This window comes from Pelobates fuscus, chromosome 4, assembly GCF_036172605.1.
Source record: "Pelobates fuscus isolate aPelFus1 chromosome 4, aPelFus1.pri, whole genome shotgun sequence".
NCBI lineage: Eukaryota > Metazoa > Chordata > Amphibia > Anura > Pelobatidae > Pelobates > Pelobates fuscus.
The window spans coordinates 376,052,354-376,072,380 of record NC_086320.1 but is presented as its reverse complement, the minus strand read 5'-3'; the positions used below and the strand labels follow the sequence as shown (position 1 = coordinate 376,072,380).

The window sequence follows — 20,027 nt, the reverse complement described above, 5'->3', positions numbered from 1 at the left end:
GCAGAAAGAAAACAAAAACGAAAGATCTAAATTATCAGGAATGTATACATACTAAAACAAACCTGTGTAATCTGTTAACTGAAGGTCAAACTCAAAAATATGATTCAAAACACCTTTCAAATAAGCTTTTAAACAAATATGTAACATAATGAACCAAAAACACATCCACCCAAACATGAGCTGCACACCAAACACTGAAAGACACCGGATTGTGTTCTGTTAAGAAAGCTGCCCTTTCTTTCTCATCCTGCAGAGTAAAAAGTCAAAATGTACAAAGCCCTAATTTCTCTGACAAAACTAGATGTTTCCATCGGAATAATGAACAGTGACTTCCTACAGTCTTTTCAGAAGGTCTGACAATTCAAATCCATTGAAAGCAATAATTACTGGATAACTTACGAAGCATCCATTAACAGGACAGCGTCCACTGCTTTGCACTAGTCTTTTTCGTACTCTTTAGTGATTAATATATAAAAGAAAAACAAAACCCAAAACCAACACATCACGTCACAGGATCTTTTATTTTAAAATTGAATATACTGTTCCATATGAGCCTTGTTCTCTTCTGAGCACCAAAGCCCAAAACACACACATTGTAAGCAGTCAAAAAGTTTAGCAACGCTTTGACTACTTACCTTGAGTCCACCGGGGGGCCAATTAACACTTCCTATTTGCTAGATGCTGCTACTTACAAGCTTCCATTCGGTTTCCCAAGCTATGGCCTACAGTGCACGGCAAGCTCAGTGGCTGAGAGTGCCAGTTGGTCGCACTCAGCTTGGGGTTCCGGCAGAGAGCAACACCATCAAACCACAGATTGGAAGTCAACTGACATTGGGGGCCCATGACACTCCTGGCACCAGTCTCTACAGTGCGCTGTAGTGCTTATGGTGCCTAGAGAGTTCCTTTAAAAGTTTTCGTTTACCTTGCTTAGAATCAAACCTTTATGTCAGATCTCACGTGCATGGACCAATTCTTAAAAAAAACAAAAAACCTTCAAATTAAAAATACTTTTCTATATCCTAGGATGCTCATACAGTCACAGGTGAGCACCCCCTCAAAAGACACCAAAAATGAGTAAACCACTTCTGAAATATTTAGTAACTAATGACTACAATAACATTTTACATTTAACAATACACAGAGATATACACACACCACACTGGGTTAACAGTTTAGTATTTAAAAATATAAATCAATTCTCTAAATAAACGGCACTAGCAGCAAAAACTGTTATAGTCAGCAAAAATACTTGAATTCACTAAAAATAACAAAGGTTATAAAGTGTAAAAAAAAAAAGGTACATGCAACAAACTGCACAATGGAAATAAAAAAAAATCCCATCTTCACATTGATGAAGGAAAAAAAAAAGCATTAATACCACCAGACATGATTGTCTAAGCCACGGGAATATGGAAAAAGGAAAAAGGTCTGTGTTGAATGAGCAAATTGCAGCCCAATTCTTTATAAATTGTGGTAATCTGGGAATTAAAATGGTTTTGTAAAAAAATAAGAAAACAAAACAAAAACACAAAACACTTTCTCAGTGGGACGAGAAAAAAAAAAAAAAATATTCAAACCTTTGGTAACCGGGTCCACGTTTTATGAAGTTTATGAAATATTCTGTATAAATATATACAAACACACAGCCTGCCTAAATCTATACTTTGTACCTATACAATTTGTTGACTTTTACCAGTTTCCTGAGTAAATATTAACACTTATGACTAAAATAAAATACAATACAGTATTTAGAACAAAAGAAAAAAATAATGCACAAAGAAATAAATACAGAAAGCGTTTTGGCTTAAATTAAACTTGGTTCAAAAGTAAAAAAAAAAAAAAAAAAAAAGTTTGTAAGTGCAAACTAGATTAAATAATAATTATTTTAACCAATTATTACCAACACCAAACTCCTGAGTGAGATTATGAACTTTGCAGTAACATGTATAAATCACAGGTACAGGATTCAAGCACACGTGAATCATGTCTGGGATTTAAGAATTTGTGATAACTGTTCAAAACTTAAAATGCAAAAAGCACGGTGCAAGAGAAGACTGCCAAAATGGTGAGTGAGAAAACACAGTAAACAGAGTATAGTAGAACCGCAGGCCTCACATGAGAATGGAAACAAAACCACACTTTGCCATCTAGAAGTAAAACAAAAATAAAAATGGAGTGGGCTTGACTAGGTGTTTCTCGTATCTAGTTATATCAATAACCTTTCCATCGTCAAAAATATAATCAATTTTTGGGTTAGCAGAGAGGAAAGCAGAGAATAACGGATTGTACAAAACTGGTTCTGGCCACTAGGAACACAGCAGTTCAGTACATTGGAATGTTGGTAAAACACAACCTAAATTGAATATATATATTTATAAAAAAAGAAGAAGTAAATAGATAAGTAGTGATTTTACACATATTCAATGTTTCGTCATCTATGGTCATGTTCACTATTCACCATCTTTGGCACAAAAAAACAAGTTTTGAAAATATGTTAAAGCAACAATATCTAAATGGTAGAGATGGAGCAGTGTGGTTACATTCTATAGAATTAACACTTTTTAGTACAAGTTATAAAGCAGGAAAACATTCTCTACTAAATGTAACGCACTCTCTAAATTAATAAAAAATAGAAATGCTGTAGTTGATGCAGATACAAAATATTATAAATATTTACTACGAAGTTGCAGTTCAGCCATTTTCCCCCAAAGTAACATTGAAGGGTTCTGCAGCCATCTTCCTGTAACCATGGCAATGAATTACATTCTGAACCCCTTCTATGATTAGCGGGTAATGTCACCCAAACTGCCTACTACTTAAAGGTCTATAAATGCTTTTCCTCACACCCTTTTTTGCCATCTTCAACATCAATACCACTGGAGGACTGTCTGGGACACAGCTCCTGCAGCACTCTCTCCAGGTCTTCTGGTGCTACTGCAGAGCCAGAGGGAGATTTCGCCAAGGTCATTTGCAGAGCACACCATAATGCAGTTCTTGCCTTGCGAGTAGAAGCTACCATTTCCTTTATTGCAGCTGCCAAAGCTAGGACATCTAAAATAAAAATAAAAACAAATACATAACATAAACACGAACACAACTGTAGTTAGCTGTATTATTAAAAAACTGAAATCAAACACAATTGTGCATAATTAAAAAAAAAAATGTCTCACTTAAAGGGACACTATAGTCACCAGAACAGCTACAGCTTATTGAATTTGTTCTGGTGAGTAGAATCATTACCTTCAGGCTTTTTTTAAACACTGTCTTTTCAGAGATAATGCAGTGTTTACATTACAGCCTAGGGACACCTCCACTGACCACTCCTCAGATGGTTACTAGAGCTGCTTCGTGGGGCAGTGCTGCATAGCGTCTCCACCCTCATTATGGAGACACGGACCTTTCCTCTGAAATGCATTGATTAGATGCGGATTGGCTAGGGTGGCATAGGAAAGCATTGTGATTGGCTGATTACGTCAGCTAATGTGGCGGTCAGTGGCATAGCCAGAACCAGCAGACTGGAATAAAGGTAATATTTAACTAGATTAGGGGTACAAGGGGAACTAGATTGTGATTTTAACACTACAAGGTCAGGAATACAGGTTTGTGTTCCTGACCCTATAGTGTTCCTTTAACTTTACTTTCGCAAGCAGCTTATACTTTGCATTAACAAATGGTTTACAAAATAGACAATAGGAGCTTTAAAGTGATTTGATGTCTAAATGGCAGAGAATTCAGCAGTGTGAATGGAGGAGCAGGATATATACACCAAATCAACTTCATTAAGATTAAGTGGTTTTGGTGTTTAAAGTTCCCTTTAACAACGGTGTTGGGACCTAAAATTGGGTCTCCATAGCATTTTAGTGGATGACCATTGCTTGTAACAGGAACATCAAGAATGGTTCATTTGGACAATTTATCACCTGAAGAATGGGTCCATAAGATAACAACATGCACACAATCTGGGTCTCTGACAATAAAGAACCACCATTTGAGACAATCTAAAGCGCTAATGTCAAACATGGTTAGAGCATGTTATTTTTTTCAAGCTCTGTGTTTGTTGGTATAAGTTTTTTTTTGGGGGGGGGGTTTAATCTCTTTTGGGGCATATATTAGTTGTAGTTTTAGGAAGAGTTTCAAACTCATTTTTTTATTTCACAACAAACACTGTAAAACAATAGACAAGTTTCTAAATGAAAATTCCAAAGAACTTTCCCACGCTTGTAAAATGACACAGAGCACTGTGATTGGATGGCTTGAAATCCATCCAATCACAGTGCTCTGTGTCATTTTACAAGCGTGGGAAAATTCCAAAGAACTTTCCCACGCTTGTAAAATGACAAAGAGCACTCTGATTGGCTTAAACCCACCAATCAGAGTGTTCTTAGCCTAATTGCAGGGCGGGGCAAGGCTTTATTAGCCTTCCCCGCCCTGCGGAGCTCAGTCTGCGCGGAGCCCTCCATGGGTGAACATGGATTGGTTTTTTTGCGCTCGTTTTTTTTTTTTTTTATTGCGTCGGTTATTATGGATTTTTATTTGGCCTTTTTGGGGGCTGAAGAAAGAAGATTTTAGAAGAAAGAAAACATCGAATGGTTTTTATCTCATTTTTTTTTTTTTTTTACAGGTTTTTAGTTAATGTTCCCCCCCTAATTATTTTTAGGGTGAGGGGGGTAGGTAGGGAGATAATTTTTTTTTTGGGGGGGGGAGGGTTAACTAGGGTCTCCCCCCCTTTTGTATTTAGGGCTCAGGGGTGGGGGCCGGGGGGGACAATAGGTCCCCCCCTTATTGATAATTTTAGGGCCCCCACCTGCCGCACAGGGGTGGGGGCCGGGGACAGTAGGTCCCCCCCCCCATATCGATCATTTTAGGGCCCCCACCCGCCGCTCAGGGGTGGGGGCGACAGTAGGTCCCCCCCCTCATTGATAGTTTTAGGGCCCCCAACCCGCCGCTCAGGGGTGGGGGCCGGGGGGGGGGACAGTAGGTCCCCCCCTCATTGATAGTTTTAGGGCCCCCACCCGCCGCACAGGGGTGGGGGCCGGGGGGGGGGGGGAGGAGAGTAGGTCTCCCCCCCCCCACCTTCAACCACTATTGTGGACAGTAAGCGTCCCTGTGGGTTCGGGCTTCAGCTGTCAACTGAAGCCACGCCCACAGCAGTGCTGACAGGCTATCAGCACACAAAGCGCGTTCACAGTGCTTTGTGTGCTGATAGCCCGTCTGATGTATTCACCCAGAATGCATCGGACGAGAGGCCTTTTTAGGGCCTCTGAACTCGGAAGTCCCTCTGGTGGCCGTCTGATTGACTGCAACAAGAGATGTTCCAAGCTTCCAATGTAAACACTGCATTTTCTCAGAAAATACAGTGCTTACAAGAAAAAGGCTCCGGGTAGCTGTAGCACTCACCTGAACAACCTCATTAAGCTGAAGTTGTTCAGGTGACTATAGTGTCCCTTTAAAGACACACGTGTGCAGACTCGTCACATGATCAGCTAAACAGCAAGCAGAATAAAAGCTTCTACATCAGAAATTTTCTTAAAACAAGTGAAAGGTGATTGCAAACGGTACTTTCAGTGGTATTCACATAATGTAACCAACTCCCTGCAACATTTATTAACCCCTTAAGGACAGAGTCAGTTGTACAAGTTGTGATCAAAACAAAATGTAAACAAAACCTAGAATTTGCACTATATGTCTGTCAATCATAATACAACTCTTTCATATTAAGACACATACACATATTATTTATCATTTTGTTCAGAAGAAACAGGGCTTTCATTTCATATCAAAATATTTATAAACATGTCAAGGTTACAGGGTCCAGTCTTGGAGTTCCCCTGCAGGCAGTTTCATAGACTGCTTTGCGGCCATGTGATGTGCGACTTTCGGCACGATCACATGGCCCTGGAGGGCCGGAAAGGAAGCAGGACTGCCTGGCTTGTGAGGCAGTCCCCCTGGACCGGAACTGCCGCGGATCGCAAGTCCAGGTAAGTCAATTGTGCCTGGGGTGCTAACAATTGTTAGGGCGTACTATGCCACCCTAACAGCGTTTAGGCACACTAAATGCGGGGCTGCATAGTATGCCCTAACGGCGTTAGGAGGACAACTTGCTGTCACCATATTTGTTTTAAATAATAAAATATTTTCAATAGCAATTTAGCATGCCCTAGGTACAATTCTGTGCTTCTTCCGAACTACTAGCTTACCCTTTTCAGCAACTAATATACTATAAGAGCTTTGTGATGGTAGGTCTTTTTCTGATTCAGGATCCTTTACTCTGCACTGAAAGAGTTAAAGGGACACTCCACTGGCCAAATACAAAATAGAAATCACTGTTTAGTAGATCTACCCAAATGAAAACTTGCATGCATTTAATTATGCCCTGTTTCACTGGAGGTATATCTAAAACAGCTTGCAAAAGCTGTAGATCTCTACTTTGCAGCATTTTCCACCAAACCCCTCCCCTTCTAAGCCCGCCCAGACTTTCTGTGGTTGTCCAATCACAGACTCCCCAATGCAGCTCAATGAGAAGTCTTTGCAAGGCAGGTGCTCTGGGCAATTGCTGCCTCTTGAGTTCAGTGCAACTAAGCTAACCAAACCAGGAAGTAACAGGACTGGTTGACTACTTGAAAGCCAGATGGTTTAGAGCAAGCAGGTTAATTTATAAAAAATGTAACTATATAAATAAAATAAGATACCGTATATACTCGAGTATAAGCCGACCCGAATATAAGCCGAGGCCCCTAATTTTACCCCAAAAAACTGGGAAAACTTATTGACTCGAGTATAAGACTAGGGTGGGAAATGCAGCAGCTACTGGTAAATTTCTAAATAAAATTAGATCCTAAAAAAATTATATTAACTGAATATTTATTTCCAGTGTGTGTATATAATGAATGCAGTGTGTGTGTATGAGTGCAGCGTGTGTGTGTATGAGTGCAGCGTGTATGAATGCAGTGTGTGTATGTGTGTGTTGCAGAGCCTTGGGGGGGGGGGGCAATTTTATTATTATTTTTTACATAATTTTAATATTTTTTTTTCATTATTTTTTTTATTTACTTATTCTTTTTTTTATTATTTTCATATTTTTATTATTATTTATTATTTGTAATGTTATTTATTTATTTTTTTAATTATTATTTTATTATTAATTTAATTTTGTTTCGTCCCCCCTCCCTGCTTGCTAGCTGGCCAGGGAGGGGGGCTCCTTCCCTGGTGGTCCAGTGGGGTTGGTAGTTCAGTGGGGGGGGGGGGGCTGTGGGGGCTGCAGAGATGTTACTTACCTCTCCTGCAGCTCCTGTCAGCTCTCTCCTCCTCCGCGCCGTCCGGTCAGCTCCCTCTGTCAGCTCACACTGTAAGTCTCGCGAGAGCTGCGGCTCTCGCGAGATTTACACTGGGAGCTGACCGAGGTGCTGAACGGACGGCGCGGAGGAGGAGAGAGCTGACAGGAGCTGCAGGAGAGGTAAGTAACATCTCTGCAGCCCCCACAGCCCCAGTCTGTATTATGGCAATGAAAATTGCCATAATACAGACTATTGACTCGAGTATAAGCCGAGTTGGGGTTTTTCAGCACAAAAAATGTGCTGAAAAACTCGGCTTATACTCGAGTATATACGGTACGTAAAGTTTTTTAACAAGTGCATTAGGGGTTTGAAATGTGTTCCTTTAATACTCACCTCTCTCGTTATTAAATCTGGGCGACCCTTGTTTTTGGCGATTAGCAACATTCACAATCTCATCCTTGCGCCGTGCCCGAGTCAAGAGAATCGCTTCTAAATGGTGTTCCAGAGCCAGGGTTATATTAACGTGAAGAGAACAGCTACAGATCCTTTCCATTATTTTAATCAGCGACACAGCCTGAAAATGAAAGACTATTAGCAAGACAGCCTACAGGATTTGCATACAACATATATAACCTTACTACAACAACTAGCCAGTATAGCATACAATAGAATTTGCACAAAAAGGAATGCTTGAAAGAAAAAAGAAAAAGGGCAAAGAAGAACAATGAAAACAAAGCCTGTGAGGCAGACCAAACAGATGAAAAATTCTGAAATAATTGTGACCCATATTTAAGCATAAGACAATGATCTACATATTCCAGGTATTAAGTGCAGTGTGTAGGTTTGGTACCAGGTATGCTGGATGCATCGTATTCTGTGTTTTAAAACCAATTCATTTTGCTCTGTAAGTTACTGTTTTTATCCTTCCCTCCAAACCGGCAGTATTTCCCTTTTTGCTGTGTATGAGGTCATGGCTTAGATTACTGGAAACTGTAGTTCTGGAGTCCCCAGTGTAAAGCAGAAACCTTTGCAGTGCCCATAAAGCATTGCTTATGAGGCAAGGTCAGCCGAGCTAAGAAAGTTAAGTAACCACTACAAATGGTCAAATCGTTTTAAAAACACAGGAGGCAAGATTTGCAACATATCTATATCTATGTATTAAAACAGAACAGAACTTACCCTTGCCTGCTCCCGTAATTCATCCACAATTAATCGGTCAACCCTTGATGGATTTGTAGGAAGCCTTGGGACTGAGGAGCTGTAGGAGCTGGATACTCTGTTACCAGGAAAGTGTCTAGCAAGATCTGCTTCAGTCTAAATACCGACAAAAAGTAAATTGATCAATGTTAGCCAATAACCAAAAAAAATAAAAAAAATAAATATATATATAAATATATTTTAATTCAGGAAGTAAAAGAGTTCGGTTATACGAGCACCAACAAACTGACAAATTATAAAACCTAATCAAAATGTTTCTCTCTTGTCAAGCTCAGGTGTTTTTTTTCTTCTTGAAATCAAATATATTTCATTCCAAAATCAGTTTCTCCATAGCAGTACTTGCCAATAGTTTATTTAGAAGCAAAAGAGGAATGTCTACATCTATTAAAAGTAGGAAGTAAGAGGACAAACTAGCATTTTATCAAATCTTTAAAAAGGTGCAGGACGCCGAAAAAAAAAAAAAAAAATGTTGGACCCAAAACTAAAACCTTTCAGTAAGAACACACGTTTAGGTATTAACCAAATCCTTATCCTCCCAACAAGTTATTAAAAGCTTTTTTTTTTTACTAAGTATATTATTAATATATATATATATATATATACACACACACACACACACACAATTCTAAAAATATATATACATATATGTAAACAAACACATGTATATTATAGAGAATTTAATTTGTTAGCACTATATTTAACCCTGTAACTTTCCAAGACACCATAAAACCTGTAAATGGTACTGTTTTACTCAGGAGACTTCGCTGAACACAAATATTAGTGTTTTAAAACAATAAAATGTATTACAAACGATGATATCATCAGCGAAAGGGACGTTTTTTGCATTTTTCACACACAAACGGCACTTACACTGACGATATAACTTTTGTGATACGTTTTACGGTTTTTAAACACTAATATTTGTGTTCAGCAAAGTCTCCTGAGTATAACAGTACCCCTCATGTACAGGTTTTATGGTGTTTCCAAAAGTTACAGAGTCAAATATAAGGCTTGTGTTTCAGTTTTTTCACAATGAAATTCACCAGATTGGTTACGTTGCCTTTGAGACCGTATGGTAGCCTAGGAATGAGAATTACCCCCATGATGGCATACCATTTGCAATAGTAGACAATCCAAGGTATTGCAAATGGGGTATGTCCAGTCTTTTTTAGTAGCCACTTAGTCACAAACACTGGCCAAGATTGGCATTCAAATTAGTTTTTTGCATTTCACACACAAACAAATATTAACGCTAACTTTGGCCAGTGTTTGTGACTAAGTGGCTAATAAAAAAGACTGGACAAACCCCATTTGCAATACCTTGGGTTGTCTACTATTGCAAATGGTATGCCATCATGGGGGTAATTCTCATTCTCAGGCTACCATACGGTCTCAAAGGCAACGTAAACAATCTGGTGAATTTCAATGTGAAAAAAATGAAAAATTTAACATGCTATATTTGACCCTGTAACTTCCCAAAACACCATAAAACCTGTACATAGGGGGTACTGTGTTACACGTGAGACATCGCTGAATACAAATATGTGTACTTTACTGCAGTAACAGCTAACAGTATTGTGACATTCACAGTTATAATGTCATGCAGAACTAAAAAAATAACAATTTCTTAAATTCTAACTTTTTATATTGTATTCATATTAAATGTTTCATAGCTAGATATTTCATGTTAAATGAAAGCCCTATTTCTCCTGAATACAATTATATATAATAAGTGTTGGTGCACTTAATATTAAAGAGGTGAATTACGGTTGAACAGACATATAGTCAAATTCCAAGGTTTGTTTAAGTTTTATTTTGATCAAAACATGTACATTTGGCTCAGTCCTTAAGGGGTTAAATCTAAACAAAAATATTTTGGGTTGTGGGTCCAAGCGTAAAAACAAAGATGATCTCACCTTTTTCCTATCCTTTTCAAGGACTCTTAATTGCTCACAGCATTCTTCTAGTTGACTATGTAGCTCACTGGCAGGTCCACTGCGATTTCTTGGTGGACGATATCTATTGAATGGAGCAGGAAACGCAACATATGGCGGAGGAATTTCACCAGACAATAACTCGTTTATGAAGGGATTAAGGGGATTCAAGTCTTCATAATGAAGAAGGTCAATGAGATCAGAAAATGGAAATGGTGGAGGAGGAAAAGGCATGTTGGCTGATGGAGCAAATGGTTGAGCGTTGAAGGAAGGAAAATTTTGGTTTTGCTTTAGATTGGACATTAAGGAGAAAGATGGGAGGAAAGAAGCATTGATGAAGTCGGAAACATTGCCAATGTTTGCGTCCTGCTTCTTCTGGAACATGTTAAACTGTTGTGGATTAGAACGGGCATTTCCTTGTTGAGAACTCCAGTTTCTTTTGCATCGCCTGTCTGTGTTTGAATTATTCTGTGGGTTGTTCTTTTTGGGTAATCGGTGATATCTATCAGAGTTTTGTGGCGTAGGAGACTTGGGGGCTTGGAAACCAAAGCTCATTTTTCCATAATTGACCTCTTTAGTAGGAGAAGATTGTCCAAATGATTTAACACCTCTCTGATTTTCATCAATTAGCCCTGAAAAGGTAATTTTGTTGGTAGCATTGTTTCTGTGTGTGTGTCCATCACTCCGTGAACTTGACGAAGACGCAGCATAGGAGTAATAAGGCTGTTGGGACAGGGAGTTATGTGTTGGAGATCCATCTGACAATGAACTAACGGGTGATGGAAGCGGACTGATTGCTTGTTTCTGAGTACCTACAGCCTCAAAGTCTAGACACCGGTTCCCAAAGCAGGAGGGCTGAAGATTTTCATTGTGATAGATGGCATTTGTAGATGAACTAAAGTCAGAAGACTTCATAAAGGACTCGTTGGGACCTTGGCAAACTTGGTTTTCACGCGAGTCAAATGGAATGTTTGGGTAGTTAGTGTATTGGTTTTCAGACCCTGTATTGTATAGTTTTCTTTGCGCAAATGGCAGAAATCTTCTCTCTTTATGAAACTGTTGATTATACTGAGGAATTGTAGGTTTCATACTCGGTGGTTCCATGTTGCATGTTTTAAGATAATTTTCTTTACTCCATGCATCTCTCGAATCAGAGGAATAAATAAGTGGATTTGTTGGACTGGATTTCCCAAATTTAAAACTTCCATTTTCACCTTTCCACACTTGCTTAGGGAAACCAGAGTATTCATGTGGCCTCTTCTGGGCATTGGTGTCGACACTGGCGCCATTCATTGCATAATCCGTACAGTTAAATTTAATGTAGTCTCCAGTGTACTGGGGAGGCTGTGGAGTTTGCTGAAAGGTTGAGTTCAGTTTCAAAGCAGGGTTTTCAATGTAAACATCATTAGAGAGCTCATCTAGCTGGGGCTCAGGATGAGATACAAAAGACTCCAAGAGACCTAGATCTTCAAAACCTCTCTGCAGGCTCCCCATGTCTGGCAACGTTCTTATTTCTTCCCTGTAAGATCGGGTGTCGGAGTCTGGGAGGGTATGAGGAACGTAATCAGACAATTCTCTCTGTTCATCAGTATTTGGAGCCCATAATGGGGGAAAAAGTTTTGATAAAGAGTCCCTAAAAGGAAAAAAAAATGTATACACACAGTTTTTTATTTTCTTCTTCTTCAGATTGGCATATTAATGTGAATACTTTATTTCCTTTTTTTTTTTTTTTTTTTACACAAAGTAATCAATCTGTATAGGAAAGAAATACAACCTATTAAATATTGACCACTACCCCTCCCCCAAAAATTAAATTTGTATTGGCACATTTGACGCAAATCACAGAGAACAGCCATCTTGGATTCAACTGGAAATATTACCGCTTTATGCAGAAATTCTGTCCCTTACGCATTTGGGTCCAACACAGCAATAAGGATATGTGAAAGGCAGAATTTGAAAGACTTAAAAGACTACTGTCACCAGTCAAAAATGTTATTGTTTTCGGTCATTTTTCTTTATTGACGTATTGATATTGACAAATATTGTAAATATGGCAGAAATATTGTAATACAATTATATGTGGTAGCAATAGGACATTTCATGTACAAACAACATGTGAAAGCTTATATAACAAAATGTTGTTGAATGCTGGTATTTCACATGTAATCGTACACAAAGTCATTATACCGCATCTTGACGTAAATAAAAATAAATACAAAAGGTAGCAGCTTTAAACATATGAAGCCTAACATGGTAGGTCAAAACGAGGACAGAGCTCTACAGTGCCAAATAGGTTATTGCCAAAGTGTGAAACATATAGGGAGGTATCGGAAACAAATATACGCAGGTGAAGTAAATTACCATGGGATGCAAAATAAAAAACAAATCGCAATATAGCAAATGGAGGTCCTGATATGGGACTATTTGTAAAAGGCTCAAAAAAACAAGTGGCTCAAAGTAATATAATAAACAAAAACAACTCTATTACACTCGTGGTTGCTAGCACCCACACAGAGTAAAATCAGCCTACACCTAAATCACAAAAAGTGTGTGTAAATGCAGACGGAGTCCTAGAAGTATAGCCCAAAAATATTTCAATATAATAATGCTTTCCTCATATATCGAAAGTATAGATGTTTTCAATGAGTAAAAGAAAAAACTCATCCCTATCTTTAGTAAATTACATAATATTCTTTGGTCTAATTCTGTGCAGAGTGAAGCCGGGAAGAACACAGAGACGGTCGCAGTGCATGTATATGGCTGAAGGATCCGGTCATATACTAAATGTAGGGCTGACTTTACCTCATTTTTTACATACCGTATATACTCGAGTATAAGCCGACCCGAATATAAGCTGAGGCCCCTAATTTTACCCCCAAAAACTGGGAAAACTTATTGACTCGAGTAAAAGACTAGGGTGGGAAATGCAGCAGCTACTGGTAAATTTCTAAATAAAATTAGATCCTAAAAAAATTATATTAATTGAATATTTACAGTGTGTGTATATAATGAATGCAGTGTGTGCGTATGAATGCAGTGCGCGCGTATGAATGCAGTGTGTGTGATGCATGTGTTGGTGGGGGGTGGGCATTTTGATTATTGTTATTTTTTAATTATTATTTTAATCATTTTTTTGTTATATTATTTATTTCATTAATTATTATTTTAATTTTTTTGTTATATTGTTATTTTTTTTAATTATTATTATTTTTAATATTTTATTATTATGTATTTATTTTTTTCGTCCTGTTGAGAGGGGGGCTCTCACTCCCTGGTGGTCCAGTGGATGGGCACTGTGTAGGAGGGGGGCTGGCAGAGAGTTTACTTACCTCTCCTGCAGCTCCCTTCTCCTCCGCGCCGGTCCGTGCAGCTCCCCTGTCAGCTCACAGTGTAAGTATCGCGAGAGCCGCACTATGACCCCGCGGCTCTCGCAAGGCTTACACTGGGAGCTGACAGAGGTGCTGAACGGACCGGCGCGGAGGAGGAGGGAGCTGACAGGAGCTGCAGGAGAGGTAAGCGCTCGCTGCCAGCCCCCAGTCTGTATTATGGCAATGTAAATTGCCATAATACAGACATTGACTCGAGTATAAGCAGAGTTGGGGTTTTTCAGCACAAAAAATGTGCTGAAAAACTCGGCTTATACTAGAGTATATACGGTATACCTCATAAACAATCTATTTTCTTTCAAAACATAATGAAAGGATTATTATATTAAAAATATTTTTGAGGTGACAGTTGTCCTTTAAGTCCTTTTTTTTTTTTTTAAAGCTATTAAATTTTCTATTGTTCTGATTGTGTGTATTTACCAAAATCTGGCTTTTTGCAGTGAATCCCCTACAGCTGTAACAAGTGAAGATATTTAAACTTACCAGTCAGTCACTGGTTCCACTTTGTTAGACTCCTCAGTGTTACTAGAGACCAATCCAAACATGTCTAACCGATTCCCAGAGTCTGTGAATGTAAACTGGGAACTAAAACCAAACATAACAAGATTGTTATAGTACCTGCATAACTAGCTAGTCATTAGAAGCAGCAAAGTAGAACAATATACAAATTACAGTTATGCAAGAATATAAACATAGATGAACTTCAAAACAAATTAAAAACAAACCTTAATGTGACATTACGGAATAATAAAAACACACCAAACCAACATCAAAACTAAAAAAAAGTGAGAAAAAAAAACTAAAGAGATCAACATTGTTTAACTCTTTATTTGTGACTAAAGACATATATTGTCAAGGTTATTCACAAAACTCAAGACAATCTAATCCAAAAGGCAACATTTTTCCATCTGAGCTATTTTAGCTTGCCATTTTAATTTTATATATTAAAATCCAGAGTTTAATAAATAACCTTATGTATCACAGCCTAAAATGCCTCTTGTAATGCAAGGTCTAGCCAACTGTGATAAGACCCCTCTATCCTCACCAGTGTGGCAGCAATAGTCCCACAATGGCTGGCAAAGGATTGTGGATGCGCTCTGCCACACAGAAACATGGGAACAGTCAGGACATATTTATTGCAGAATGCAATGTTAGTGCTTAAAGCACGAGATATCCAGCAATAGCTTTAAAGAGCTTTCTAAGTAATCGGGTTGCTATGACAAGCTTACCAAAATAGTTTTTAAAGCAAAATGCTGCACGTATAGACTCCAGGCACCATGACCATTTCACCGAAGTCATCACGGTGCTTGGTGTAACCTTTAATTCAAAACACGTTATGCCAAATTTCTTGGATTAGAGGATGTAACGAAACTAGGTACTCAGCCTCCGTATCTCCGTTAATATCCCTCCTATTTCAGCAGGATACCTTCAGTGATTATAACAGGTCACCCAAGCATCAGCCTTGACCCCTGGCAGGGGGTCATTAACTGGAACAATGGAGATCCCACCCAGACGCCTCTGTGTGTGTGAGATAACTAGATCAACTAATGCTGATCTAATTAACCTCCAGACAAGGTGCCTTAACAGAATATCCCCAAACACACATTTAAACATCACAAAACCCCACGTGTGGTATCCCTGGATAGCTCATCTACAAGCACCCTAACTGGCGAAATAGTATTGTGATCCATCACATGGGGTATGAGCTACCTCAGATTAAAGTTTCAGCGGGCTATTTAAAAGTTCCTATCCACTCAGCAGGTTTTCCAGGTTTCTCCCGGTTGGGCGTATGGAGCCCTCACAGCCAATTACTCTGTTCAAATCTAGTCTGGGGAGGCCTGCCTGGGTTTTCCAGACACCCTGTGGCCCCAATAACCACAGGGTGACATAAGAGGGGACTGTGACACTTAGAAAGGGAGTCCCACAAAAATCCATCATGGTCCCTTTCCAAAGCCTACCCTCATAATCCTCATTTTTAGTGAGGCCACCATAACACACACAATTTAAAACACTAAATCTGGAACCCTGTGTTTTCAGCCCAAAACAATTGTCGTCACATAGAGCACATCCACTGGAAATGAAAACAAGTTCCAGGTTGCCCACAACCATCTGAACAGGAACACTGGTTTGTATTAGGCATGTTGCATTCTGCAGGGATCCAAATACCAAAGTTCTATTAACGTTTTTCTAATGGGAGCCACAAATACAAATGTTTCTAATACTCCCAAGCAGTTGCCTTTTATAACACTGCTGAGTAAGGTTGATGGCATGGAAAATATTGGAAAGATGGACTGAGCATACAATAACTAAGAACAGGATATGAAGACAAAATGAACATTGTGCTTACCTTTTCTCCCTGAATTCAGGCACGGATGATGTAACAGGCTCATCTCCACAGACAGACCAGCTGCTGTATAGCTTCGACTGGGATAGCGCCTCGGAACCGGTCATCCCATTTACAAACTGGGAGAGGAAAGAATTGTCCATATTCTGAATCATGCAGTCCACCTAGACCGAAATGTGAAAATAGTAACTAAATAAGAGCTTTTGTTAAAAGGTCCCGATTAAAGACAAACCTAGCCTAAGTCACACATTATTATACCTGCATGTACAACAGATGAGGCACCAGGGGATTATGTAAAGGGACACGGTAAGCACCCAGACCACTTCAGCTCATTTGGGTGCAGTGTCCAGTTTGCACTTAGTGCTGCAATGTTAAACATTGCAATTCCAGAGAAACTGCAATGTTTACATTGCAGCACTAACTTTGCCCAGAGTGGCTGTCTACCAGACAGCCAGTATAGGGCTCCCTGAATTGAAACTGACCTTAAGTCCATTATCGGACGCAGGACGTCCTCACGCTCTGCATGAGGACATCCAGCGCCAGATTTTTCCCCACAGGAAAGTATTGATTCAGTGCTTTCCTATGGGGAGGTCTAATATCATAGGAAAGGTCACAGTATGTGCCGCATATGCGCATTAGTGTTGTTTCATCACAGGACGCCGTAAGGGGACGGAGCGTCGGCCCAACACCAGGGGACACAAACGCTGGGATAATGTAAGTAAATAAAGCGTTTGTAATCCTTTATTTACCCGGGCAGGAGGTGCGTGAGGGAAGGGGGAGCCATAGTTCCAGGAATATTATTTATAAAATATTTTACCAGGAAAGATACACAGAGATTTCTCTCATTTCAAGTATGTCCTGGGTATAGACTGGGAATACAGCAACTATAGTATCCCTTTAAGAAAACCAGAGTCTTCATTTGTATCAAACATATTTATCTCGCTATTTTAGCCTAAATCTTGCAACTTTGTTGTCAAAGCTCCGTAACTCACAGCTCATCTATTAAAAATCAACTCTAGCCGGGTAAACGCACTAAACTAATTTTTCACAAATTAAACTCAAATGGTAAACAGGAGAAAATAAAATACCCAACTTGTGGCTATGGCTGAGTGGAAACATTAATGCAGAATAACCCTGTAATCAGAATAATAACTAAGCGAGATTTAGCAGTTATGTTGCCATCGCTTGGATGCTCATGGCCTGGCCCCTCGCCAACATGCTCAGCCAATTAACCCATCTAAACTTGTAGAAAGTAGATAATGCTAACTGATTATAGTGATATTGACAGGGAGAGGCTTAGTAAAGTAGTGATGTTTTTGGTGTGCCTTTAAAGAACACTCCAAGCACCATAACTACCACACTGCACGGCAGTGGACATGTTGGCAGGAATACCTTGTCAGTATACAAACTATTTGGTAATGATTTGACTACTTACCTGGGGTCTGTCAGGAGCCTCTCCCTGCCTCCTCTGCAGCCAAAAAAACTCTCAGCTCTGAACTAATCCCAACAGTGCAGGCCTTAGCTGAGAGTGATCTGCTAATGCTAGAAGCTTCTGGCTCTCACTTCTGCCTGCAGACAGTCAGAAAGCGGTGTCTGACAGACGTCGGGTAAAAAGTTAAAAACCCACACAACACATCACATTGCACATATGATGGTGTGGAGTATTGTCCTTCAAAGGAAAAGCTTTAACCTGTCCTGTCCATTACACAGGTATTTTGATTGAGAATCTGCCTCGCCAGCTCTAGCAGTTAATGCATCTATGAAATCTGCTCTCCTTACAGACTCAATGTCCACTTTACAGATATGGCACTCAGCCACATTGCAATGTACAATTCAAACCAATATCCAACTCCAACTTAATAGCTGGAAAAACAGACAAGGCGATTTCCTGAAAATTAATATTAATAAAATAGGGATTGATTAGAAATCAACTGAACAAAAATGTAAATACAAGTAAAACTGATTAATCAATAAATAATTAAAAACAATTCCAATGATAGTGTCAAATAAATTAATTTAAAAATTTAAAAAAGAAGATTTTATAGCGATGAGATAGGAACGGGGTACAAATATTGTTCCACACTGACCTCCCTTAAGAATATATACAGCTATTTTGATTCCAAAGAAAAAAAAAACAGGAAAAAAACAAACAGACTTGTACCTACCTTTGCCAGGACATAACACTAGTTTGCGATCAGCCTGCCCTGAGATAAGAGTAAACTCTTTGAGACATAGTTGCCATTGAGCAACAAACACAAAACTTGTTGAGCATGCTGCCAGGGGACACCTGTACACTGCATGGCATACAGAAACCGTTGCTATGCGATTACGGCCATATGAAGAGTCTGCATGGATCTCCACCCACTTCAAACTGGGAGAGCCTTGCAAACAGTCACCACCAGCATGACGGATGTCAAGCAGACAAGCATTAAGCTTAATGAAAGGGGACTAGAGGGGGGTTCAGCCCCCAGAACTTAAACGCATGACTTGCCACGCAGCAAAACAAGCTCCCAGAGACCAGCAATGCATATGCATCATATTAGAGGGCCTGTATGAGCAGACAATCTGCTACAAGAGCGTGCAAAGCGGCTATAAATCAGAAAGTCCTACAACAAAACAACACCAACCCTCAATCTGAAAATCAGATCCTAAAAAGTAAACCCCGTCCGTGACGTGCAAGTGGCAGATGGTGTGAAAGGCTTACATTCCTGCAGCTTCTCTCCAGCTAGGCTCTGATGTCACTGTGAGCAGGATGTGAGCTCCAGCCTCCAGTCTCGCGTTGAGTTAATAGTGTAAATAATGCAAGGACTGCAGCTGTTCCCATGGCCACCCCTGGGTGGCAGCATTCACTGCAATAAATCTTCATAGTGTTGGTTAACTCACAAAATAACTGAATGAAAAAATAACAGGTTAACCCTTTCAGAGACAGAGCTATGCCCAATGCATTAAAAACATTCCTGGCAGTTAAAGAGACGTAAGGTACACAAGGTAAATGCTAGCTCTCAGCTCATGGACAGGGCCCTATATTACTTTTCTATTGGTTTGTCTATACTGTACCGTCTATTTTACCCATTTATACAATGCTCTGAAATACCAGCAATAATAATAATAATAATAATAATCAGGCTATGGTTGAGCCCTCTACAGTTATTTTTTTTTTTTTTTAGCTTGCAAAGAATCCTCTTTTCGGAGATACTTGCTTAACCCCTTAAGGACACATGACATGTGTGACATGTCATGATTCCCTTTTATTCCAGAAGTTTGGTCCTTAAGGGGTTAAATCTGCTCGCTTGACATATCATTTTTCATGCAACCTGTGCGGTTTCTTGTAAAGATATGGGTGACGCTCTGAGCGTGGATCACATCGAAAAACCCTGTTCCCAAACAGTTTAACTTTAGCAGGTAAGTCCCCAAGGTACTCCAGGCAATATAACAGCAGCAGCGCTTATGGTGTTTTGAGTCTCCTTTTAAAGGAACACTATAGAATTAGGAATACAAACATGCTTTCCTAATAATATGGGATTCTAATCCAGATATAGATTCAGCCTCCCACCCAAATAAGCAAAAAAATTACTTTTATCCAGTGCCAAGACTCTCATTTGACGTCAGTATCTACTTTGTCTTCTTGTCCAATCAAATGATCAGCATTAAAAGACATTTGGCATACTTGGCATACGTCAAACGTCACATAACAGAGTCTGACTCTGTTATAGCAGTGGAAGCGCCTTCTAGTGGATGTCAGGAAGACATCGAGGTGTGTTTAGTACTACAATGTAAACATTGCAAAATAAAAACGGCAATTTGTACAGTGCAGGAATAAGGTAACAGGGGGACAAGTGGCCTATCGCGATGCCAGTATTAAAAGTTTTCC

The 20,027-nt window shown here is 39.4% G+C and overlaps 1 protein-coding gene across 1 annotated transcript; it reads right to left on the bottom strand.

The window, feature by feature from the left end:
* Positions 1-1,839: 1,839 nt before the first annotated feature.
* Positions 1,840-18,898, bottom strand: LOC134608171 (meiosis-specific coiled-coil domain-containing protein MEIOC-like). Its single transcript, XM_063450830.1, has 7 exons — positions 18,861-18,898; positions 16,160-16,320; positions 14,296-14,397; positions 10,409-12,059; positions 8,454-8,588; positions 7,668-7,848; positions 1,840-3,051 (listed from the first exon to the last, which is right to left on the bottom strand). The coding sequence occupies exons 2-7, from the start codon at positions 16,309-16,311 to the stop codon at positions 2,825-2,827; spliced, it is 2,448 nt and encodes an 815-aa protein (XP_063306900.1). The 5' UTR covers positions 16,312-16,320; positions 18,861-18,898; the 3' UTR covers positions 1,840-2,824.
* Between the last annotated feature and the right edge of the window lie 1,129 nt (positions 18,899-20,027).